We start from the raw sequence: 26,781 nt of genomic DNA, 5'->3' as shown, positions 1-26,781 counted from the left end.
TGGAATCTTCAAATTGTTGTACCTTTCCTGGATCCCTGGATTCCTCTGATCTCCTGTCCATCTTGGCTGCTCCCACTGAGAATCGCAGTGTTTTTAACTCAATTGTTCTGTCCTTCTTTCTCACATCATTATCTCTGTCATCCTGTCCCTTTCCATTCCCACCTGCTTGCACCAATACTTTGGATGGTTGGTGTCCACAGTTATGGTATATGACCTGCCCCACCCTAACATACTTCTCTGCCACACCTGGTTTCCTCATATATGGTATTGCCACAAACCCTCTGTGATACCATTTCAAATGCTTTCTTTAGCTCAGACATGAATGCCTTCTGGACCAGCTGCCTTTTTGACTCCTCAGTTGTCTTTCCACCACTTCCTACATATTGATTTCCTGCACTGCTTTCTTACACTACTATCTTATACTACCTGACTTCAGTCTATCTTGAAAGTATTTTGCAATCTGTATCTCTCCAACTGGTATTTTTGGTGCAGGAAATAATCCACACTATGACCATATTCCTCCACTTTTGTATGTCAACCTATGCTCCCTCCTCCTCCTCCTAAAATATGGGTTGACTACAGTCATTTTCCATGCTTTCCTCTCTTTAATACTATAGCTGCACAGACCCTTTTACTCTGTTATGTTCACCAATATAAAGTCTGCACTTATCACCACACACTGGAGACACATTTTACAACTTCATCTAGCTTGTGCCTGAATATCCTTTTATTTTTTTATCTACTGACTACCAACTGTCTGGAATTTAACATGCAACCCAGTAACTACCTACAGTCGATGCTGCACCTGGGCGACATCATCCGAAAATAATATGTTGATATTTTCCTGTAAATTCTGATATTTTCCTTAATACATATGTGTGTGTGTATGAAATATATATTTTTATAGAAAGTATGTAGTGTAAATAAATAATAAATGCAGTTAAATACAACCTAATTTTGTTTAAAGCACTTACTTTCCTTTATATTGTAACATATTATTTCAGGAATAAAGAAAAGTTAACTTCTGTTACTTTAACCTGATGTGATGCATGTATATATTTATATATTTTCTTGACGTAATAATGTAGACATGTCAATAGACTCTGCTTTTGGACAGATTCGGTATTGAAGAGCTTTATCATCGTTTACATCTATGAATAACGTTAAACAATTGTGTTGATTAAGCGATGGTCAAATGCTAGCATGGTAAGTCAAAGCTACTGTTAAAGACCCCAGTGGCAGTGATATTAACATGCTTCTGTTGTTGTCTGGGCAGAGCCCACCAGAATCACCATGAGACCCACTAACATGGAGATCATTGTTGGCGAGAGCATTGTGTTACCCTGCCAGATTGCCTGCGATCCAGCTCTGGAAGTGTCATTCTCATGGGCATTCAATGGTCAGCTCATCAACTTCCAACAAGACAGCGATCATTACGAAAGAGTGGGCGGGGTGAGTGATGTCAAGCATGAAAACTCAGATTCTATCTGTCTGTCTGTTTGAAGATTAATTGGACCATACAGTGCAGTATGCAAGGCTATGCTCTGCTGCTCGGCTGAGGGCTTCTTCAGCACTAATAATATCCACCAGAGGATTTAAAACCAGAATCATTCATTCTAGAGGTGCAGTGAGGAATGAAATATCAAAAAGTATCTATTAAAAAGCTTTGACATATTTGACATACATTGTTATATTCTGGGGAGCGCTCAATAAATGGCACTACATTACAGCAATCAGGATGTTTACTTTTAAAATTAGTTGAAATAAATGATCAAAATTTCAATGTTGTCATACAGAACATTTCTATTAATGTAATCTTCATACCTTTAAGCAAGTAAAGGATAAAGGCAGCTGTTTGATCACTGCTATCTACAAAAAGTTAACTATGATGGACTTTGCTGATTTTGATTGGGTAGGTAGAGTTCCATTGAGCCAAAGCTAATGTTTGACACTAGGGAACAGCTTGTGGTGCTGCACAGCATGACCTTGTTCCATCAAGATAGACCAGAGATCCTGTCTGAGCTAAGTTGCATGGCTTATGTGAAGTTAAAAGCAATACAGAGGACAAACTGTGTTTGAGGATCTAACCTGTAGCTCTGGGCCCTGCAAGGAACTCTACTTTACCCCTTCTTCTTCACACATCCAAACATTCTAAGATAATACAGCAGTTTGAGTTGGTATTAGACCAATACAACTAGTAGTACTAATCTGCGAATATTTACATCTGTCCACTGGTCGAGTGGATATATTAGTAGTATTAGGGAGAGAACGTGATTAAAGATAAAGAGAGGCACAGATCAGTCCTGCACTGACTCCTGGACTGCCTGGAGGAGGTGGAGTGAGATGAAGACCTTAAAATGAAAGAAGATAGTATTGTATGTACTGAGATGTTCCTTTGACAGAACCCGACCCCCTTCTCTACAGCTTCTAAAGAATTCATTAGCATAATAAAGCAAATGCAGCTCATCACTTCCTTTCTGCTAGAGCGCGATCCCATGCTCTCGGCTTGCAGGTCGGCCAGGTGGTGAGCTGACACCGAAGGGAAAATCAGATATGAGGAAAACTGTTAAAAGGCTGTCAGGTGAAATGGCAGGAATAAAGTAAGTGAAGAAAAAAAAACCAAAAGTGAAAGAAAATGTGGGACAGGCTCTATTGGCTGGAAAAATGGGGCGATTTAGTTTGGTTGTGTTCATGTCTTTTCATACTAGTCTGTAAGTTGTCTGTGTTTCTACTGCATTTTATTTTCCATATTTCTGATCCTGTATCCTGGTAAAAATATTTTGTTACCAGAACTTTTGTTTATTAGAACTGCATATTTAAAGCTCCTTGGATGAATTGACATGGGCGACTGAAAACCTTCACAGACTGTACTGTATAAGCGGAACACGGCTTTCAGATGCACATATGTCACCACCTGCAAGTGGGGGATGAGAAGCTACACATCCAGTGTGAAGAAATGCAGAATAGCTTTCAAAAAAGCCCTGTTTTAATTCACAGCCAACACAACCATACATTACAAGAAGGAGAAGTCGTCGTGAGTTGTGCTGTTTTTGTTCTGGTCTCTCCCGGGCCACCACATGCATGCAGATTGCTTGAAATAATATTTGCTTTTCACACAGAGCTCTGTGCTCTCCAGGGTTGCTGGTGCATTTGTAATTACACAATAATTGGGCTTAGTTTCCTAATGAACTGGTCTATGATTATTTTTGGTGTCCTGTGGGTGTCCTGTGCCTGTTTGCTGGTTGGAAGTTAAAAAAAGAGGATGATGGATGCTTGGTTGCTTTATACTGGTATTAACCAGCCAATAGCATTATTGTGTGTCTTCTTATCTGTTGTTAGGCAAACGTCAGAGGCCTGGTGATGAAAAGCTTGGACAAAGCTTTGGGATATTTTAGCAATTACTTCAAGGGATAATTATTTACCTAGTACTGCATTTGTTTTTGTCAAGAAGTAGGTTGTACTCGACAGATCATTAACCCAATCCAATAATGTTGTGTGGCAGAGTATATCTGGAGATCTGATGATTCGTAACATCCAGTTAAACCACGGGGGGAAGTACGTCTGTACCATCGATACTGAAGTGGAGAGCTTGTCGACCTCCGCAATTCTCGTTGTCAAAGGTAATGCTTTCTACAATCAGGAAATCAAATAAAATCCTTGTCAGGACCCAGGACATATTGATGTGGTGTAAACTTACCTGACGTCCAATCTGTCTCACAGGACATTAGGACTTTAGGTTTCTGTTGACTTTCCGTTATCTCATACTAGTGTATTTTTTCACCTTTGACCTGGAACTGCTGCTCCTATTTCAAGCTTTATTTCTCGGTTTAATGTGAAAGTTTTAGACCATCAGCAGTTTCTAAAAATACTCAAAGCTGTCTGTCTGTCTGGCGCCAGCTGTCGCGCCATTTCAGAGTCAGTCAAATCACCTTTCTTCTTCCAGGTTAATGATTGTATATTCATACGACAAACTGTAAAAAACAGTCTCAGGTGCTCCGCGGAGGCAACGTTTATCACAGAACATGACTGTAATTGTTTTATTTACACATCGACAGGGGCTAACCTCATATTAGAGTGTCACACTTCATTTTCTTATCTGTGAACTGACATGTTGTCAACTGCCTCACTGCTGTCTCCTTCACTCTTAACACCACTTATTTCTTCCCTATCCAGATTATCTGAGCCGACACTAAGACTCTGCTTCTCAGTTATTACTTGTTTTAATAATCATCTCACACACAAAAAATAAAAACCAGAACCTGTATTAATCAAATTTAAACTAGAGTGATGAGGTTCTTAACAAAGCATAATGCTAAGTTTAGAGAAGATTGTTCACTATGGATGGCTTGATCTGGCAAATCAGGATCAGATGGGTCTGATATAGGTCAAAATTTCAGGATCAAACATCGTAAAAAAAAAAACTATGACCCATAAAATCTGGTACCTAAACCCAAAATGTTCAACTTAACAGACATGAAAAAGTTGTATGGAGCCATCCCTAGTGCTCACTGTCTTTAACCTTCCTGCGATTCATGGACCAGGTCCACCAGGTCCTCCAGACAAGGTGTCTGTGGAAGAGATCACAGACAGCACAGCACAGCTTTCCTGGTCTCCCGGAAGAGACAACGGCAGCCCCATCATTGGTTACATAATTCAGGCTCGGACGCCTTTTACCGTTGGCTGGCAGGCCGTTGACACAGGTAGTGTAGACACCTTTTCCTGTTGTGCTTTCTTTATTATTCATACTTGTCTGTTTATAAAGAAACATGGGAATAAGATCCTTGGTCCACTATCACTTTTTTTTATTTTCCCCAGACGTGGCCTTTTACAAGACCTCACAATGTGTCGTCTTCTAATTTTACTTTGCAGTCCCAGAGGTGATCAACGGCAACATGCTGACAGCCACAGTCTCAGGTTTGAATGCCTGGGTGGAGTATGAATTCAGGGTGGTGGCTCGCAACATTGTCGGTCTGGGAGAGCCCAGCCCGCCCTCAGCCAAGACCAGGACGGAGGATACAAGTACGTCACACCCCAACAACTGCCATGAAACACCTATGGAAACCAGTGTTTCTGTGTTGTTGTTTTTTTAATTCATCTGCAATACGTTACGTAATAAAATGGTTTCATATGTTGGATATGTTTTATAAAATAACAACTGAAAATCAATGTGTTTTTATAACTGAAAAACTTTAATATGCAAATAAAGTAATACATTATATAACATATCATATATTTTTGGCAACATTTTCAGAAAAGTAAAAAAGTGAAAAGCATTTTCTGGCATTTAAATTTACCAGACGTCAATACAATGGTGTCAGACATAATTGCTGCAGCAGCCGTTTGATAATGTGACACATAAAATGTGATGCTTCACTTGGTAAAAGATATAATACAGACATAACATCACTTCTCCTCCACCTACATTGTTAGCTTTGCAATCACACTGCAATGCATAAAAATACATCGAGGCAAGAACGGAGTCGGATAAGTCATATGTCATTTGCAAAATATACAACACTTTTTCGATTTTTAAAAAATGATTTATCCTGGTGTGTGTGTGTGTGTGTGTGTGTGTGTCTGCAGTCAACAGGATGTCACTGAGCTTTGTGAACTGTTATATTTTTCTCCCTTTTTTGGCTTTTCCCACCAGTTCCTGATACAGCTCCCACTGATGTTGGAGGTGGCGGCGGCACAAAGTCTGAACTGGTGATAACATGGGAGGTAAGTCATCTGTCACATTTTACTGCTCTCTCCACCACTTGGTAATGGTTTTGCTTAATTGTGCAGAATTTAAGAGAGTGACTTCACATTAGAGTGAGACACATTTTCTCCAGCCCAGTATGTGTGCAATTTCTATCGTGAGACACATTTTCTCCAGCCCAGTATCTGTGCAATTTTCATAAACAGTTAGTATATATATATAATTTGCATCAAGACAGTAATGCAAATTATAAATCTGAGCCTGTTTACAAACCCACACTTTTGTAGTTCAGAAGGTCTGAGATCTGGTGAAGTTCACGAGCACCCAACACAGTTTTTGTTTCTTTTTGTCAACATACATCAAAGTCTGTGTCTTCTTTTCCTTGTCTTTGGGCTGTATCCAAAGTTTTCCTGGATTTAAACACAAACTGTCCTTGGACACAAAGAGTTGGTGGTGGCACATGTTTGATTAATGGCTTTGTCTTTGTTTCTTCTAGTCACGGGGAGCATTGTGTTTAGTTGCAATGACTCTCTTCTGGAATTCTAAGCTGTTCTCCATCACAGTAGCGTGGCAGTTTGTAATGCTCTTTTGCCTCAGTGCTCCGGGGTGATGCACCTTTACTGTACATGCATTGATTTCTCCTGCTTTTCTCACACTTATTCTCACTATATAGATAATTAGAACTGCTGATAGTGACAGGACCTTTGTCTTCTAAAGTACAGCACAGGTTGTTTGCTATATTTACAGCCTTGCTTGCTTGTTGGTTGAGTGTGGAATCTCCAGGAAAGTCTTTTACAACTTTTTCAGCCGTTAATAGTGTGTTACAGACGTGTGTCTACAGATTTTCTTCTAGGCGTGTTTGCCAATGTTTCGGGGGAGCGCGTTATTGCAAAACAAGTACAGTGATGGCAGGGTCTGCAGGGGACATATAGTACAGTTAAAGACCCTACCTTGAAGCCATTTTGTGGTGCAGAGAAAGGGCCCCTCTGTGTCTTTGTCTGTATGTTTTTTAATATCACTATAGTTTTGTGTTTCGCTCTCAGCCCGTGCCTGAGGAACTGCAGAACGGAGAAGGTTTTGGCTACATCATCGCCTTCAGGCCCGTGGGCACGGTCACGTGGACCAGAGCGATTATCTCCACCACCGGGGTGTCGCGCTATGTTTTCCGCAACGACACTATCCCGCCCTTTGCACCATTTGACGTGAAAGTGGGTGCGTTCAACCACCGTGGAGAGGGGCCCTTCAGCTCTATTACCACCGTGTACTCAGCAGAAGAAGGTACAACGCCCAGCAGCAGATCGGTGCTAAAATACTCTGTAATCTCTCTCCTTACGACCGCGACCTTGAATAATAATAATGATCAGATTCATACTTGCAGTGCAGTTATTCCCTCCCCCCCTTGAGCTAGGAATGCCAACTTGATATTAGTTATCATGTGGGTAGATTACAGGAAATCCAAGCAGACACTTAGGACGCCATGCTGCCAGGGAGGTATCCCATTAATTGAATTTGCTTGGCAGATATTCCTCCCTTATGTCAGTCATAGATCCCTTTAAAAGAGAGGAAAGGAAATCACTTTTCAGTCAAACCACAGGTTTGTTCGGTGCCTTTCCTCATTTTGCTCTTAGTGTTTGTGAGATGCTCTTGGATGAATCTATGGGATTTTTTACCAGCACTTTATTTCGGCAGTCCCCGGTGTAGCGCCTAAGAGCATTAGGGCTCGGAACGTGTCTGCAGCACAAATTGAAGTGATCTGGGAAGCTCTGCCGGCCATCTCTGAAAGAGTACTTGGATATGAGGTAGGTTATTAATCTTTTTGAATATTCACCTTTCTTCCTTTTCTTGTTCATAACTGTCGTCTCAGGGCATCACCATGTGACCTGTTTATCTGCTCGTATTCATTCTGTTATTAATGTTTACATTAGGTTTCCTTTTAAACAGCAGCCCCGCGTGTCTGGGCAGACATGATGTTTCCAGCACAGTCTTATCAAAGTGTGACTCTAATATTTGACAAGCAAGACCACAACAGGAAAAATAAAACCCTTCATCTTTTCAAGAATGCTATGAGAGCTTCTTTTATTTTTTCCTCCCACACTGTGCTTTCACTATCTGTCACCTCTGGACCTTGGTACAACACTCGTTTCTATGGCACTACTTGTGTTGTCATTTCAGAACAGAGTCTGTTCCCCTGGAGTGGATCTGGTCATGTATATACATATACTGTGTATATATATAATATATATATATATATATATATATATATATTTTTTAACACCGATTTTGGTTTAATAAAACTGGATTTAATACAAAATATAACATTTTCTTTATATATAACTGGCTACATTTAGGAATTTTGGCCTTGATGATTAGATTTGTTAGAGTTTGGATTTTTAACATCAGCCGAAGGATATTTGATCATATCACAAATCACTTAATGTTTTATTGAAACCTGTGTTTACACTGGGAATATTATTAAAGATAAAGTGAAACCACAAACTGATTTAAAGGATATATTACCAATTTTCCTGGTATGTCGTGCCCACTATGAGTCCCTTGAAAATTAGAATGATCCATTTTCTTTACAACTCTATATATGTCACTGAATCCTACACACTTCTCTGATCATTTAATTGGCTGTTGCTATGGCTGCTTTGGCTATCTTTTTCCCACTTCAATGTAATTACTTATCACTTTATAAAAGACTGAATTACTGTAAATTGAACTCTGGAGCTTCTCGTGCTCAGCTTTGATTGATACCTAATTTGAAATATAATAATGTGCAAGAGATAAAACAGCATAAGTATCCCCGTGGGTACAATCCATATTTCATTTCAATTATCGAAATGTATTGTAATTGACGCTGCTGTCGCATCAAACTCAACACATGAATATTAAAGAGAAATCAATGCAAGCCACAAGCAGTGTCTTTAAATATCCCATTTCCTGTACTTGTTACCTAAAACGAGGAGGGATCCTGGTTGATGTATTTGAAGCGGTTAGAAATGCGAGTTATTTCATGTTCTCCTCTGACAAAGTTAAGAAGCAAGTTTGGCCTTTTGACCTGAGTTAGAATATTTTCCTGGGACACTCTTCCTATGACCCACTAATGTCTTGTTTGTACAACCACAGTAGCTGAGAGGATGTGCATTAGTAATTGAGACTCCGCTTGTGAAAAATGTATTATTCATCAATGCTTCCTCCCCTTCTGTCTGAAATACAAACTGCATTTCAGATTTCATGGCAGGATATACATTTTAATAATGCAATAAAATGCTCTACGAGGCTCTGTCTGTTTATGTCTGTGTTTGTGAGATTTCCTTCCTCCTCTTTTCCACTCTCTTACACAACAGGTTGTGTACTGGGAAGACGACACCAAACCTGACACTATTGGGAAAATGCGTATAAGTGGAAACTACACACTGGTGAACATCACAGGGCTGAGAGCCAACACTGTGTATTACCTCTCTGTGGCTGCTTTCAATACTGCTGGCCCGGGGCCACAGTCAGCACCCATCAACGCCACCACAAAGAAACCACGTGAGTCCACCCTCCACCCATACCCATCACCCCCCACGGTCACTGAAATCATTTCTAAAGGGTTCTTATTCTCGGCTGTATTAGAAATACGTCATGCTGCCCTCCCCAGTTTCTTCTCCCTCTTTGGGCTACTCTTAGGATACTTATTCTGAGGAGTCATGTGATGAGACTTTAGTTGAAGGTAACAGCAAATAACAGTCATGTTTCGCAAATAAAAAGGATCAGGATTCAGCTTCCAGTCTCATTTCCTGTGGCTCTCTTTGAACTGGGTGTACCACACTTGCACAACTGAAAAACTGAAAATAAAGAAAATTCAAAAAGGCGTTTTTTATCCACCATTTTGCAGTACTTTGAATTATTATCTCTGCTGTTTCTTAAACAAAGTGGATGAAGTCAGCTGAGGAGGAGGAGGATAATGATGTCACAACAGGATGGGACTCAAAAGTGAGGAATTCTCACATAAATAATGTAATGTAATGAGTGGTAAAGGCAGATAATCAGAATTTAATCCTGAACGTGAATTTCCAGCTAGTAACAGGAAGAACTTTGACTTTGTCCATTTGAACGACACGTCCCTTCCAGGGCAGTTCAATGCTCTGACATAGAATGAATTTTTCATGAGACAGTGACCATGATGTACACAATCTGTCTAGTCTGGGAAAAGAATAAATACATTTTTTTTCACATATCATTTTTCAAGGCCTTAAGAATTACAAGCATCATTTGTGATCAAAGAGGTGTTGAAGACTGAAACAGATTCAAAGAGTGGCATTTAGTGGTTCTTAGGCACTGTGTTGTTGAGACAATACAGGGTCCTTATGATTTGTCCTCTTCTCTACAAATACAAAACCTGTCCAGTCAGGGGAAGAAAAGAGACTGAAAATACCAGTAGCACTGAGTCATTTATGTAGGCACTCTGTTTCCAGGAGATGACAGGGATCACAGAATTCTTTTGGGAGAGGTAGTGTGGAACAATAGGTCAGTGACACAGTTGTAGGTGGAAGGGATTTGACTGCCACCGTATTAAGGTCCGCCTTTAAGTCCAATACCCTAAAGAAGCCATCCGACCTGGGGAAGTATTGTGTCACCCACTCGCTATTGTGGACGGCCACTCAGCCATTAATAGGACAAGAATGGAGGGGGCCTTGTGACTGCAGGATATGGAGCTAAAATATCCAATGATGGTTCGCTTACATAAGTACATGAATGGGTGAGGTTTTATGAGGGACAGATAATAAGAAATGGATGTCAAAAGCCTCAGGACAGACCAGTTGAGTTGGTGGATCTCCATCCGTTCCTAGATTGTGTGCAAGAGAGACCCGATCAATAATGCAAGCGTCTGCTCCTGATTCAACAAACATATCAGGAGTCTGTGGTCCATCTGAAGCACGGTTAGGGAGGGAGGCTGTGGGAACAGGTGACCTGCCAATAGAGTCACTGTTGAGTCACATCCTCCTACATCCTCACTTTCACCGACCAGTCTTTTTACTTCACAGATCATCCATGCTGTGTTTCTGTTCAGGGCTGAGTTGCTGATGCTGCTGTCCTCAGCTTCTGTTGTCTACGTACGGATCACATATTCTACTGCTGCATAGTCATAGTTGAGGTTAACCAGATTATACAAGGTGAATAGGAAAAACTCAGAATCCGGTTTATGTTTCTAAGACCCCTCAGAGAGGCACCATCTTGTGTTTATTGGTTCCAGTCACATTGCCTCACCAGTAGGGAATTAATAACTTCTGATTTTTAACGTTGACTAATCCAGAGAATCGACGTATTTTGAGCTTTATTGTTCTTTTTTTCCCCAAATTATTCTCATGTTTTTATTTGCAGAGACTTTATTGGTAAATCCCAGAAAAGTGCATCGAAATATGCTTTTGTTTTCATCTACTCACTTGTGTAAAGTTCAAGTGAAAAGAGTCCTGAGGCCAATTTAAAGTCATGTTTTAATTAGTTTTATGCTGAAGCTATAATATACTGTTCTCACTGATAAGGGCCTGGTGTCATATTTCAAACTGCTGCTCTCCTACACGTTTTATTCCGAGGCTAACAGCTGCCTGAGGAGAGTTTAACAGCGTATCTTCATCTCTTGTACTTTTCCAGCGCCGGATCGTGCTCCACTCAATGTACAATGGACCATGACTGGCTCCACACTCACACTGCAGTGGGACCCTGTGGTCCCCATGGAGACGGAGTCAAAGGTCACTGGATATTTGGTAGGTGCCTTCTCACTCCAGAGCCCCGACTTATCAGAGGAATCGACGCTTGTTTTCGATTTCATCTGTGTTCTGCTCTGTCCTGCCTCAGGTGCTGCTGAAGAGGCATCGCTACAATGACATCAGCACAATCCCGACCAACAAGACCACCATAGAGCTCAGCCTCTCACCCAATGACAACTATCTCATTCAGATAAAGGCCTGTAGTGACGGTGGAGAAGGAGTGGGGAGCGAACCCATCCACATCCACAAATTAAGTGAGTTCTCTCCCGTCGTTCTGGACTCAGAATGTTCCCTTTTTGGCAGTGGATGGAGCCTGAGTGAGGATTTAATAATCAGAAAGCATATTTAATTTGGCTTCATTGCTTTTTTCCAACCATGTGTCACTGACTTATTTCAAGTGTGAGAGAAATAAAGCGACCTTTTTAGAAATGCATGCATGGTGCCATTCATCTCTGCCACTGGGTTAATATTCCTTGTTGACTGGCTGAGCTGTGCAGCAGCATATAAAGCAGCGCTGCTCCCCCCCTTTGCGCCACTGTGCAAAAAATGGTGAGATGTCTCACTCTGCCACTCACAGCTTTGAACTGAAATGAATTTATCTTCTCAGGATAGCGCCATAGCTCTTATCATTAGTAAAAAGTGAGTAATAATGTATTATATGAGGGGGGAAAAAAACGTTGGTTTCCTTTTGATTTATAATGCACTGTCACACATGTAGAGGAAAGCATGGCAGAGTGCATGCTTCCTTACTTTGATTGGGAGAGGGTTTCTGGTTATTTATGACCTGCTCTGCTGGCTTTGGTTGCAGGAATGGGAGCGCGAGGCTCAGGAGCGAGCGCCCTCAGCTCATGGCACCTCTCTGCACTCCTCATCAGCGCTCTTCTCAGCTCTGCCTGGTGATGTCTAATCAGAGCTTGCAGAGTGCTTACCCACCCCCCCCCCCCCCCCACCCCACTTGTCCCTTCAGTCAGCCTGTCCTTATGAGCCGTGCGCTGGACTCTTACACTGAAGCCAGGGCAAGATAAAAAAAAACAAAAACAGTAAAAATAAAGACTGAACTGCATCAAAACTGTAAGGGACCACACCGCTTCTTTGGAAAGGACCATCTGATAGGGTTGTGATATTTGTGTGCATGATATGTTTTGGTATCCTTTATGTTCCACCATCGGAAGTGCCACTTTAGTCCAGCTTTTGTCCATATGATGTAATTTTTTGAGTATTTCTGCAGATGCTAATGCCTTAAAATCAAAATTTTCTCATCCAGTCTGTACCAAAGTAGGTGAGAGAGACTGCTTCATTCATAGTTCCTTTGAATCTACAGTAGTGTTTTGTTTTGTTTGTTTGTTTTTCAGAGCTAATGCATTGCGTATATTGCGTATAATTTTTAGGTGAATTTTTAACAAAACCAGCTCCAAAACCGTACTCTTCAGTCAACATTCATTTTAGCAGTTTACACTCAGCAGGCACCATTACAGTCATGAAAAATGCAAAGCAAATTGATCAACTGTGCCTCCCGCTGACTAATCTCTGAACTCTGACATAAAATTGCTCTGTCCGAGAGCCACATGCTCCTCGGCTTTAGTCTAACACAACGTTCTTTGACCGATCTTGGCATTCTGCGCTCCTCTAAATAATTGATGCCTCTCTCGCACTGCTTTCTCTGCCCATAGTCTGAGGTGGGGGATTGCAGAGAGCACAGATGCAGTGTTATTATGTCAAACAAATCCCACACGTCCTGGTCCGTCCCTACATTTCGATGACCCACGCTCCACATACACGTGTCATATCACAGAACGTCCACCATCCTCACCTCAGATGACCAGCTTGTGCACAACGGACTACAGGTTGTCAGTGCCTTCACTTGAGCTACTTTTCTCTCCTAATGTTCTTGGGAGAAAGACAGATTTGGTGGAGAGAAAAAAAAGGAGGCAGTTTTTAATTTTGCTTTTGAAAAGTGTGATTAAAATTTCATAGAGACAAGTAAAACAGAGCACATCAGACAAAATGGTTGGGAAGCTTTAGTAAAAACAGAGAATTTTACACTGTAGTGGACACTTGTGGTGTAATAAATGCACAATTTCCATCCATGGTTTTTAGATATTTGATGCCATCATGTTGAGGAATAGCACCTTGGCTAGGGTGAGTGAAGGACGGGGCAGTCATTCATTCATTTCCCTAATGTCATTGTAAATCTGTGGACACATATTTGATTGAATGGTGACCAACAAGAATTGCAGCAGTGTTGTAAATTACTTTCTACACCCTGTCACGTCCAAGTGGAGGAGTTTACTCAGCTGGACTGCTTCGTACTGCCGTGCCTTTACTGAACATGTGGTTGTGTACGGTCATTCGTTTGGAGGCTGTCGTTGTTGTCTGTAGTTTGCACCCTTTCACTCCCACCACTCGCCACCGAACCCCACTACTAAGTCTAATTATAGCACAAGCAATTGATGCAAGGTGACTGGGTGTCCTCACTTAGCCATCTGGACAGGTGTGCGGCCCCCAGAGGACCTTTAAATGGTTCAAACGGCCGACATAATCAGGCTGTCCTATCTGCTCCTGGACTGGTCTCACGGCGTTCTTTGCTCGTTGACTGGATCGCTGCAGACCAGTCAATGGGATATTGATTTTCCTGCCCCATTATTACAGCTGCCACATTTCAGCTGTTAGATTGACTGATGGCTCATCTGTGTTTCTGATGTCCACTCCACAGCCACAAGAATTGAAAGGTTTTCCTTTGTACTAGGTATTTTTTAATGAATAACTTTTCATGGATTTCACAGGAATTTTGTGGTGTAGTGGCGGATTGTGAATTTGAATTGAATTATTGACCTAAATCTGATTGGTTGGTTGATTCTGTGATGTAATTCAGTTCAGTAATACAGTATTTATTTTCTCTCTTAATGTTCTTATGGAAGCCCAGTTACACCAGGATTAAAAAAGATCCCACAGAAAAGTGAAGAATTCTGACATCCCTAAACTCAGTCAAGTGGTGGACAACATACTGTGTTGTTTAACATGGCAGCTCTTTAATCAGGTATTTGTTCCACACAGGACTTTTACCACCAGTCAGACAGAACTGAAAAGAAAAAAACATTACAGGCCAAAGGTGGAATGTTTCAATTAAAACAACTTTTTCTTTTTACTAAATTCTTAGTATCAGCACAAACTGTGGTGACGATCTGAAGGACTAACAACTTCTATGGAAACTTAACTTTATATTATTTATTTATATGTGATCTTTTCAACCTTTCCACTATTACCTAACTGTACTTGTATATTTTTAAAGTCAGTAATTAACAGTAAGAAATTGAAATGGCAGCCTTACCAGGATGCATCTCAACCTGATAGCAATGCAGGTCCCGTAAAACCCAGAACAAGATTAAGGGATAGAAGAAGAACGAGTCTGATTTGTTTTAATTTTTTTTTTGTGGATAGGCTTCTGTTTTGTCCCTGATGTTGTGACTGTGGCCAAAAGTGTCCAATTGATTTATTTACCATTGACATTGAAATTAAAAGACTTTGGGTCATTTTAGATTAGAAGGTTGTTATTGTTACAGTACAGCGCTTCAGTGTGTGACTGCTCAGAGCTTTTGCTTTTGCCTAAAAAAAATTGCGTACAATACAGTTTATGTCTTTGAAAAGTACAGGTGCAGGAAGTGAGGAAGGCAGAGTGGAGACGCCGCCTGAAGTACAACATTACAAAACTGTCCACAACATTACACTGAAGTCTGTGGTTGTTGTTTGTAGAAAAGAGTAAGCCGTCGAAGTGTACATAGCTTTCAGATATTTTTTTAAATGTGGCCATCAAAGACGACCTTATTGCCTTTTACAGTGTGTTCTGAACCTTAATACTTGGGTATTAATCCACGATCTCTGTGAGATACTGACATGTAGATCAAAGTTTTCATATTGAAAAGTAACTGTTTTGTCTTGTATACTAAAATTGTGCATGTTAATAATTGTTGGTGATTTTGTGTTGGATTTTTTTCTAAAGCTACACCTTAATTAAAAATGTTTATTCCAGTCATGTATTTGTCTGTATTTCATTGAGTTCCTGGACTTCTGGTACAGTTATGTCATGTACAGAGGGTCCTCCAGTTACGCAGGGCTTCAATTCATAGCAGCATTGTAACTCAAATTTTCACCATAAGTCGGAAATTACATACAACTACATATTCCATATTTAAAAATATGTATAGAAATGGACCTCGTTGGCATGAAAACTAGTTCTTTTATATGGAGTTAGTCCAAACCAAACTGAGCCTTCTTTCTCATCGGAATAAGGGAAAAAGGACTTTCTTAATAAATTTATACAAAGAAGGTGATGCAACACAACGGTTGACAACAATGTAAACAGAGGATCCCCTGTGTTTGGTTAATGAACACACAAGACAACTCGTATTTTTACTGTAGATTGTGCAGATACATTTATCATGAAAGGTATTTTGTTTTTTACCTTGAATTACCTTCAGACCGAGGAACGTCGAAGGCCTTGGTTTGTGTGACTCACATGTCTGTATACAGTGCACCGTAGCAAGCTAAATACATTAAAGGTGTTTATGCCTGGTCTGGGAAAACACTTATTTTTTAATTATTTATTTGTTCTTTAGAAATGTCTCTTCACTGTGAAAGGTTTTTTGTTTCTCCATTTATGGAGAGTCTAGATGGAAAGTCACATCTTTGCATCCATTATCACTGGAGATTCTATGAATATGCAAATCAGTTTCCACCCATACTTACAGCCTGCAGTGCAATAAAATCCAAAAGCGGCTGTTTGACTGGTTACTTCATGCTACACAATAACCAGAAGTATAAACTCCAATGATTGTAACCGTTATCTTTGCTGGGCTATGTTCAGTATCCTACAGTCTTAGGTTTCAACATTCAAAGAACAACAAGATGGAGGGACTCTGAGGGTTTAAAGGTCAGTTTTGAGATTCCAGATTGCATCAATGTGTTGACTGGTTTGGGTTGTTTTCATTCATTATTATGATGCGTTCTGTTTTACATGGAGTCATTCAACTTAAGTGCTAATTGGTCCTCCATTACAAAAACAATTTTACTCTCTTCCATTAAAAGTATTTTGCATGGAGCACCAAAAAAAAAAAACAACAAAAAAACATGCAACACTTCTTATGATATTTAAATATGACACACACTCATTTCAATTTCAGACAGAAGGTATAAATACTGAGTTGACCCCAGTATCCCCTCCTGGACACCAGGGGTCTTTGTGACTTTTCCTCTCAGTGTCTTGCAGGTAATGTGAGTGTAATGAGCTGCACCTGGGCACTGCCCACAGACTGGCCTCTACTGGCCATGCTGCCAGCCTGCTTTCTGTTCTGTGGATTATATTTCTCTCACAACTGATTTCTACTTTTTTGCTGCAACTTCAGGTATTGTAAAATGAATTTATAACTTACTCCCATTTTGTCTCTCAATTTGACATGGTTTATGAGCCAAGCTGTCGCAATACTGAGCTTTATAGCTGTCAGTGCTTGTTAATGAGAGCTAGCCGGCTGCTTCTTGAGATTTTACCTAGAACTAGGTTTACTCACTGCAACACAGTCTGAGGATAAACTGTTTTCCTGTCTAAACACCAAATGCAACAAAGTGTCATTCGTCATAATGTAATGTCAACATCAGTACTTATGGAGGAATTTGTCACAGTGAGTTAGAGCTTTATAGGTATGTTAACAAGCTGGGGTTTTTTTTGTTTGTTTGTTTGTTTGTTTTTTTTTGTTTTTGTTTTTTTTTTGTTCTCTCTCGGTCCCTGTCAGTTGTTCTTGTCTTCACTTTAAATCAAGCGTGTTTGAAGTAACTCCACCTTCGACAAAGTCTGACCATAGCACTGCAACCAATGGTGGTGTTGTAGGCATAATTCTTAACACCAATTTGCTTAACTACCTTTGGTCATTTCATATTCTTACACATATATAATTCATAACATTACCCCACTAGCTGTACTTCTGTACTGATTTTTCTTTTAAATGTTACATTAATTGTATTGTCCTTTTTTATTCTATAAGTAGTTCCTAGGCAAAGATAGAGTATGTAAAATCCACAAATTAATTGTGCTGTGCACTGCATAAATTCAAAGTCTAAAGAGAGTTCAACTAATTCAATCAATTATATCCAATTTCACTTCTAAGAATGGAGATCCGTACATTAGTATTCACATAACCATATGCCATACTGGAGGCACAAAGGGGGCGAGGGAGGCAAAAGTGCTCTGACTTACACAGGGCTCCGACCCAACAACCTCAGCGACGTGCACAGATCCTACTGTGCTTTGAAGGCTGCTTTCTTTTAGCAGGAAGCTGATGATCAGACTGGGACGGCCATGAAGTAGTGGCTGTGTACTGATGATGTCGTGTTGGGTGTTTTATAATCACGTCTCCTGCAGGGCCAGACATATGTTGCAAACAAAACTGCGACAAAAAGTGACTTTCAAATATTAAGTACAAATAGGAATCATATGTAGCCTGTCCCTTCAGCAGGTGTTGCCACAGCAGTAGTTTGAATAGTGATTTGGATCACAAACACAACCACGTGAGCTCGGTGGAATCAACCCAGAACCTCTTCCAACCACTGCACGTTTATCAGAAATGGTAGAATGGGATTGTTCTCAGTTTCTTGGGTTTTGAGCTGCTCGTCAAACTACCATGCTAAAATGATTTAGCTACATTGACAATATTAAGTATATATTTACTCATACTTATTCTTTAAACACATATGTTGAGGTAGTTTGATTAAATACGTGCAATTACATAGCTCTGTGATTCAGCGTTGTCTATGGTTACAAATGAGTCTATGTAAAAATTCTGTAACGTGTATAGTTTTAGTTTTATTTTGCTGCTGATCTACCAGCGCCCACTTTGTGAACTACTGGTAAATTAAGCTGGTTGTTGAGCATTTCTGTTGTAGAAGATCCATATGTAGGTTCCATTGTGTAGCTGTTATCATGCCTGTCTTTTACACAGAGAGCAGAGAGTCCTGGGTTTGATTACCAGAGGAACCACATTTGTGGCGCCTCCAAGAGGCAGCCTGTTGCAGCACACGTGCTGTTTGGCCAAGAAAGTTCATAAAATAAAAAATAAAAATCCACTACCTTTAACTCCATTAAAGTTTTTAATTTGATGATGATTGATTTAACAAAGATCTAAATTGCGAGGCCATCACAACAAAACTAATCATTCAGCAGCTAGCGCTAAAGTGTCCTCCGTGAGGACACCTTAATCCTCGCTGCTCCGTAACAGAGGCTGACCCGCCATTTCCGAGCTAGGCAGCCTTCGGCTGGGAATGAGAGCTGGTGTGAGTGCAGGAGTGCCTCTATCATAGATAAAGGACTACATATTAGGCGAGAAAAGATAAGCACATGCCTCTGAATGCTGAAAGCATTTTATTTCTAAGGGTGACCTAGATCAGATTAACTGCATTTTCTCAAGCTAAACAAGGTTTGAATGTTAACACTGTTAAAAAAAAAAAGTTCACTGCTACATTCTTGGAGTTGTTGGATGCTGCCATAGGTTTTTACCATTAATTCAAATCGAATCATTGTCTAATCGCACGTCTGTTGTGGGATCAGTAGGTGAAATCATTGACCGACCTGTTTTACTGTTACTTTTGATTCCTGTTAGTGTTGGACACTTAATAATTAAAAATAATTAATAATAAAATATAAATTGTTGAGACAGATAAGGCAAATACGCTTAAGGTTAAGGATCAATGTGGTGGTTGTCACGATAAAAGTGAACCACGGTGGTCTGTTAGTAGGAGTGTGGATGAGAACAGGTTTTAAAATGCCGAGCGCACATCTCTACTTCAGACCCCTACCTGACCTTCTCCTCCAGAGGCTTAGTGACACTTTAACAATGGCGTGCTGTGTAGCACAGATGAGTGTCTGACTTTTTTCAAAACTGCAGTTGAAAAAATATAAAATGCATATCCTTATACACAAAGTGCTTGCTTCATCTTACTACTTGCCATAGAGTGAGTAACAAATATGATGGTGTGAAAATAGAAATACTCATTTAAACCAAAATAAATGATCAACATGTCAATCCAGCTCAACTGTTAGCTTCCTGTTCTATTAAGCTTGTCAGCGCTGAAGAGCAGCACACCAGCAGGTCATCATTCTTTGGAGCGCTTGATTGTTGGCTGTTTTTAGAGTACGAGCCATTCAGCAACAAATTATTAGACGAATGGGGAAAAAGCTTCTCCTCAGATTATAAAGATAAAGATTATGAGCTTCCATTGTTGTTTCAGTGCTTTTCAATTAAATTGATCTTCAGCATGCAGCTCAAATGTTCAAATATTGTCTTTTCTAGAGAACATTTGTTGTCCCTCATGGTGTTTATTTTTTGTATGCAATCAAGGCAAACATGTATGTACATGTTCAATGTGATTTTTTTTTTCCTTAACTCTCTTGGCTTTTGACTTGAACATCTGGGAAATTGTGATCTACAATCATCAGGAGATAAAGGTGTTCTAGGTCAGTTGTTCTCAAACTGTGGTATGCGTACCACCAGTGGTACGTGAGCGTTCTCTGGTGGTACGCGGGGAAAATTCACATTTTCAATTGAATACATTTGAAACATACCATGCACAAATAATACAACATTTAGAAAAAATGTGTAGCTACTTGTGAGATTATGAAATCGGAAGCTAACAGTGAAGGCCTGTGCTGCTATATTGTAATGTTGGTCATCATGGTGGTACTCAGAGAGCTCAGTGTGGTACAGAGGTGGTGGTACAGAGGATTAAAAGTTTGAGAACCACTGCTCTAGGTGATGTGTGGTGAAGGTATTTTCAGGGGATTTCTTAAACAGTTTTCAGAACTCATTGTTTGAGCATGCATGAGAATAATGAGTGTAATACAGTAACTTGAATTAAATTAAGTGAAAGCGTGGTGGAAGGAAGTGAAGAGCTGTAAAGTGCCTGTTGTACTGGAGACCTTAGCAAACCTAACTCCTGTGTTATAATTGAGCCTGGATTTATTATCACTGCAGTAGATGAACAGAAGCAGCTGTCAGTCGCAACTGTTCAAATGGCTTCATCCATCATCGAGGCAGCCAAGTATGTACCGAACAAGTGTACGTTTGGCTTTTTAGAGATAATATTGTTTGCGTCTCCGACAGCTGCTCATGTTAACAGCTGGATATTGTTGACGCTTTTGCAGGAGTCTTAAATACCAACTAAACTGGAAAGAGCAAAAGGAAGAAAAATAGAAAATTGGTCCAACAGTGCCAGGTGTTCTATAACTTCTCCTGTGTATTTGTTAAAATGACTCCAGAGATAAATTCAAAAACAGCAGACCTGGGTGTCCAATAGGTAGATCCCAATCTAGTAGTGATGGTCCGATCCAATACAGGATCAGTATTGGTCAAAATTTTACAATCGAACATTGAGAGGGAAAAAAACCCCAAACTAACAACTATAGCCCGTCCAGTCCGATACCTACGCCTGAATGCTCAAGCTCCCATGACATGCTGTAAACAGGAACACTATTGCCTCAGCAACAGTAGCCCAAGGTATGCTGGAGGGGAAAAGAACGTATCATTGGATTGATATTGAAAAAGTGTGTGCCCAGCCCTTCCTACAGTTAACCAGTAGTTCTCAAAGGGAGTGCTGGTAGATGTTGAGCAATTTAAATAAATAAAAATGAATTATATAAAATCTTTCGGACTAAATTTGTAACCATATGACTCATATTGTGCCATACAGCTCTATGCATTTAATCAAAGGGCTGCAACATACAGTATCATGTATGCATGTAGTGTATTGAGTCATTTATTTATCCCACAATGGGGAAATAAAGAGTGTGAGTCTTTGCAATCAACACATATCGCCACCGGAGGTGCCATTAAGTATTGGGTTGCAACTCACAGGTTGCCACATAGCATTAATGAGTAAATATATATTTTATAAGATCAACGTAGGTAGATCATTTTAGCCTTGTCACTTAAAATGTAGCTTTCAAGCCAAGAAAGTGTGGACACCTCTCAGGTGGACTTAGTATACCAGGTACAATATCTATGCATTTATTCATCCAAAATAAATAAATCGTTGGAATTAGAAACAAATGAATACAGTGAATATGGCCACTGTGTCATTCAGAAGATTAAAGATGGCTCTGGCCGTCTGAACATAGCAATAGATCTGGTCGGCAGCCTGGATGCTGCAGTGATCCACTAATTTAAAATGATGGCTGACTTGGGGGCTACATGGTTAGCATGTGAACTGAGAAATGTTAGAAATAACAGTAGTGTTTACATTGATTTTCTATCAGTGGAGACGGGTTTGATGCTGAATTTGTGATTATTTTTTTTTCTCCAAATTGCTAAGAAAACCACATACAGTAAGTAAATCAATTTGTTTGGGGGGCTGATTTGTTTTGGATTGCAGGTTTCAGTCCATAATGGTAAATTATATATTATTTATACCAATACAGCTAATTTTTAGTCTTAATGCATACTGCAGTTCTTTTTCCAATTGTCAGCTGCTGAGAGGGTGCTCTGAAAATTGGAGAGAAAACTTGAATCTTTAAAAGTCGTAATCATCAGTTTCTCAAGTTTACATTACATTTGTGAACTCACCTTATGTTGAGCACTGTAACTTTGACATGATAACCTCATAATCTGTGTAGACCTGACAGTTTGCACCTGTAATCAAGCTTCTCTGCTCCTCAAGTTAGCTTGTAGCTAGCCAGCGCAAAATGGACAGGTTTTTAGGCCGTAGGAGCAGACCAAAACATATTTCAGAATCACTATGAACTGTAAACGAGGTATTGTGAAAAGATTCAGAGACGCAGGAGGAATATCTTATCACCTTTAGATCTCTTTGAAACAGTCTCCTTGATTGGTACTTATTTATAACTGACAATGACACAGTGATGTACATTGTCACATGGGCTAAGGAGTACTTATCAAAGTCTTTGTCACTCAAAGACGGTCCTTAACTGTGTCTCCAAAATGCTGCCTGAACCGGTTTAACAGTAGGAAGAAGCCAAACGTTCTCCTGAAAGCTGTAGCATCATTAATCTGACACATAAAGGTAGGAGCGTGCAGACCTGAAATTTAATTAGTGATGAAAATGTGTTGGAAAGACTTTGTCAAAACAGTTCTAATGCATTAATAGTATGAAAAAAACCCATTAACACTTAGCTCACAAATTGCTAAATATTTGCCCTGCCAGCAGGAAAGGCTAAATTCCATTCAGCAAAACTGAGAAAAAGGTGTAAAATATTTTCAATTAGGCAGAAATTTAGTTGGAATTTTTCCAACAAAAGAAAGAAGAATCAATTATCATTTCTGAGTAGCCACAAGCAATAAATAAATATATACAGTTTAGAAAAACAAACATTTACCTAAAGGAATTTAATGAGCTACTGCATTTATTCAGGAACTCAATAAATAGCCATCTATTTGTCTATCTGCCAAACTATATTTTGTGGTCCCAGTTAACAAATCAGCATCTTGAAACTGTATTGTATTGAACTCACCTTTCCCTGCCTTAAATAATCTATTGTAAAATCAAATTTTAATTTATTCAGAGAAATTCTTAACGCAGGAGCGCGTGTCACTGAAGCACACAGTTCCTAGCCTTCATCATGTCTCATCCAGTGTTTGAAGTGAGGACCTGCTGTGGTGATGTATGTCTGGGGTCTTTGCAGTGAACCTTTGTAGGGAGGATTAATAGGAGCAGGGATGCGCTGATACATGCACCTGCTCCTACAGGTCTACATAATTCACATTGTCGTCAGAAGAGCCGGCACTGAGTGCCAAACCGAGCTGTCTCTCATCATCACACACAGTCAAGAGCCTGTCAGAAGAGATGAAGCCACGGACTCAGCACTGTCGAGGAACACTGAGCCATAATTCACCTTCTTCAGCCTTGACAGGCCACACTAAATCCTGGTTGTGCTGGGAAAATCCGACAACTGCTGTAGTGAAGAGAGTCCAGCACTGGAACCATGTGCGAGCTCCTTATTAAACTGCATTTCCAACACTAATGGATGTCTCACATTTATCAGTCTTCAATAGTGATGAGCGACAGGAATAGACAATTTCTAATTTGGTGCAATACTGATTACATTTTTGCCTTTTTTTTTCAGTACCAATACTTTGTGTTATTTAACAACTTGAATAAGTGTTTTTTCACAACGTATTTAGGGGTTTGCAGCACAAACGCCTGTGTGTAGTAGATGTGGAAGTGACTCATGCGCTATTTTTGGTTATTAGTTATTATTGATACCTTGTGGGAGTAAATATCAGTGTAATGCAGGACATCACCAGCAGTGTTCTGATCGTCAGTCTAAGCATTTCATCTCCAGTGAACCTGGATTTCTGCAGCAGCATGTTGTAATTAATGCCTCAGAGTGGACACAGACACAGACAGACTGATGCCCCTGAGCTGCAATTCCAGCAGAAATGAAGAAAAACCCACATTCATGTTGGTATGTTTGACAGCATCAACATTCAAAATCCTCTTTTGCCCAAGAGTAGAACTGGTTATACTACTGTCAGGCCTAATATTTACTTTGAGGATCCATGATTGGCAGTTGAGACTCTGGGACTTTAACAATATCCAGAAATGGATTAAAGAAATTCTGATACTCCAAAAATATTTGTCACTGTTGTGTGAATCTATCACATTTCAAGTACTCCAGATAAAAAACAAAAACAAAACAATATTGCATTTCGATGTGTATCAGCCCATTTCTCCAACTCTGTGGCTGTTGACTTTCTGACTTTTTTTTTTTTGGTTGATCTTTAGAAACCTTTGCTCTAAATTTGGTCAGCATGGACTCTGCTCTTCTTCTTCTTCTTATCTTCTTCTTTTTCTAACATTGTGAATAAGGTGTTTAGATTTAAAAACTGCTGGCTGTAGTCATGCGTTATCCCTCCACAGTGTTCAACACTCCCTGACCTTTAGCCAATTATATGCTCTGTGCCTCATTTAAGGGAACCGGACTAAATGCTTTCACATTTTGCAAATCCTGGTCCTGTTGAATAAATTAAGGGAAATGTCAAACCACTAATGAATAAACAGCGCATAGACATTAGCTGTCCGGGTATTAGGGGAGGGTATACATACAGGAAAGTGGGTGTGCTGATAATGAAAAACTCAATTAAAAGACTACGGGTCTGTCCATCCATCTGTCTGTTATTTATCAGTATTTGAATTCTGAGATTCTCTCACAACAGTTTTACGTGTATCTAAAACAGCTGGTCAGTTTCTCAACTGCTTCTCAACGGCTGCCATCATTACTATATTTCCACCTTAAAGCTTAAATGTTATAAGCACCCTGAGTGGAGGTTTGGCAGCAGAGCTGGTACCACTCCCTGTGTTTAGTGAGAAAGCTGATACGTGTTTCACCCTCCAGTGTCTTTGGTGTTTTATACAGTGAAGCAGAGACTCACCTGCTGATCATCAGTAACACTTGTGTCTGCGGTGTCTGCACTTGCACACCTGCTTTTTCAACAACCTTTCCCGAGGACAGCTCGGCTTCATATAATCCTTTTGTCCTCGTTAATCGAAAGTGGATGATGAAACTTTCAACTTCTGTTCTGCATCGTCACTGTCCTATTCTGCTGCACACGGCCAAAAAACCACCATTTATTTATTTTTTCTTTTAGATGTCTTTGTTATTTTCCACTTTTGTCTGTAAAGTAGTCATAGTGCCTTTTAATGAGTCATTTGAGACAATGACTCCGTCTCGAATAATAAATTCAAGCTCAGCTGAGCTTCACAGATAGCCAGAGGTTGTGGCAGAATTTCATTTCCGTCGGTGTATTTGTTTACTAAGCCTGTCGTTTATTGATTTGTAATGAAATATCTAACAGGGCTGCATCATGTCTTATTCACAAACGAATAGGAATACAGCCATTAGGGTTCAAAACAACTGCACATGTTCAGGCTGTAGAAGAAATCTATCACAATACAAACAACATGGCTGCCAGCTAGCGACAATCAGGGGTTAGTAAAAAATATTAGAATATTATAATCAACATATTATTATTATTAATAATAATAGAGGATTCTGCAGTGCATTTAGGAATATATTCATGTTCTTGAGTGTATTTCATTGTATACCCATTGGGATATCCCAGAATTCCTGGCAGCTCCCCTGCTGCTGGGTAATGCCGTGTGAATCTTTTTTTCTTTATTTCTCTTTATTTGTGTAATTTCCTTGAATCTGGGGTTATTTACCAGATATTCCTTCATTTTGAACCATTCCATGAAAAAATATCTGTAAGAAAATTACTTTTCTCTCACACAATTATTTTTTTTTAGTCATTCCTTTCATCTTATTCCCCGTTTTCATGTCCTTGTCTTGAAGTAAAACATCCAGTAATTACAAAATTAATTAAGTTTGAGTGAAAACGTCATCCTTTTCAAGTGCAGGTTAACAAGCGGTAACAAAGAAGGGCTTTTAACTGCTGAAATACGCAGAGACTATGGGCTATTTCTTGAGGTTTTTTTTTTTAACTAGTTGAACTAAATGAACGATCAGACAAGTTGAGAGAGCTCTAATAATGCTACATCTGGATAAAAAGAAAGAAAAGAAAACAGAACAGATAACTAGAATAAACAAAGCACCAGCTCAAGTTTGTTGTCCCCCCTGAGCTATCCTAAAACAGCGGACAAATGACTTGGAGCCTTTTTGGTTCGGCTGTTTTCTGATACAACACGTGCTGCAGAACCAACAAGTCGGGCCAGTCACTGGTCCGGATCGCTGATGCTGAAAAGGAGTTTATTACCATCACTGTTGAGCTGATTGGCACCGCCACCACAAATGTTATTTTATTTTCAAAATTCACCAGGACTGTTCTGTGTAGTGGACAGATATATGTGAAGAACCTACAGCACACACTGCAAAAACATCTTTAAACCCCAACCACAAGCTGCTGGCCCAGCTGCCATGAGCCTCTCCAAGTGAGGTGTCACACCTCAGGGATGCACATGTTGCCTGGTGCAGCCAAAAATCAATCCCTGACCATGAAAATAGATTAATCCAAATAATAAAGGAGACATGTGCATAGGGAGCCTTCTGTCATATTATAGTATGTGATCTCTCTGCACATCCCTGCCTTCTTCATCATTACTTTGTGCCAACAGAGTCAGTCGTGCCAGTTTCACAACAGACTGTACTCGGAGCGTTCCTGCAACAGGGATGTTCCTGTCAAACTGGCTGTCCTCCTCACGACTTTCAAAAAGTTTCACTGCACAGCACGTCAACACCATAAATTCTTACCAGTGCTATGTCACTGTTCTTTTTAATTAAACAGCACCTCACCTTCTGAACCCCCCCCCACC

At 39.9% G+C, this 26,781-nt stretch overlaps 1 protein-coding gene and 1 long non-coding RNA gene across 3 annotated transcripts in view; both read left to right on the top strand.

Moving 5' to 3' along the window:
• cntn3b (contactin 3b) overlaps window positions 1-15,485 on the top strand; it is a 56,345-nt gene extending 40,860 nt beyond the window's left edge. Inside the window, exons 13-23 of one of the 2 annotated variants that reach the window (XM_025060281.1) lie at window positions 1,277-1,452; window positions 3,503-3,620; window positions 4,542-4,700; window positions 4,870-5,019; window positions 5,651-5,721; window positions 6,745-6,979; window positions 7,391-7,500; window positions 9,052-9,238; window positions 11,342-11,454; window positions 11,546-11,711; window positions 12,266-15,485. In XM_025060281.1, coding sequence (XP_024916049.1) covers window positions 1,277-1,452; window positions 3,503-3,620; window positions 4,542-4,700; window positions 4,870-5,019; window positions 5,651-5,721; window positions 6,745-6,979; window positions 7,391-7,500; window positions 9,052-9,238; window positions 11,342-11,454; window positions 11,546-11,711; window positions 12,266-12,357 — 1,577 coding nt within the window. In that variant the 3' untranslated portion in view covers window positions 12,358-15,485. Of the gene's footprint in view, window positions 1-1,276; window positions 1,453-3,502; window positions 3,621-4,541; window positions 4,701-4,869; window positions 5,020-5,650; window positions 5,722-6,744; window positions 6,980-7,390; window positions 7,501-9,051; window positions 9,239-11,341; window positions 11,455-11,545; window positions 12,053-12,265 lie in introns of those variants that run through there. The other variant, XM_025060280.1, reaches the window with a different exon arrangement.
• A 604-nt stretch (window positions 15,486-16,089) lies between these two features.
• The window catches only part of LOC112487784 (uncharacterized), a 23,763-nt gene continuing 13,071 nt past the window's right edge, over window positions 16,090-26,781 (top strand). Inside the window, exon 1 of the long non-coding RNA XR_003051206.1 lies at window positions 16,090-16,856. This is a non-coding gene — a long non-coding RNA (uncharacterized LOC112487784). The remainder of the gene's footprint in view (window positions 16,857-26,781) is intronic.

This window comes from Cynoglossus semilaevis, chromosome 11 (assembly GCF_000523025.1).
Source record: "Cynoglossus semilaevis isolate Cse_v1.0 chromosome 11, Cse_v1.0, whole genome shotgun sequence".
In the NCBI taxonomy this organism is placed as follows: Eukaryota; Metazoa; Chordata; class Actinopteri; order Pleuronectiformes; family Cynoglossidae; genus Cynoglossus; species Cynoglossus semilaevis.
The sequence above is the reverse complement of the archived record's forward strand: the minus strand, read 5'-3'. Positions and strand labels throughout refer to the sequence as shown.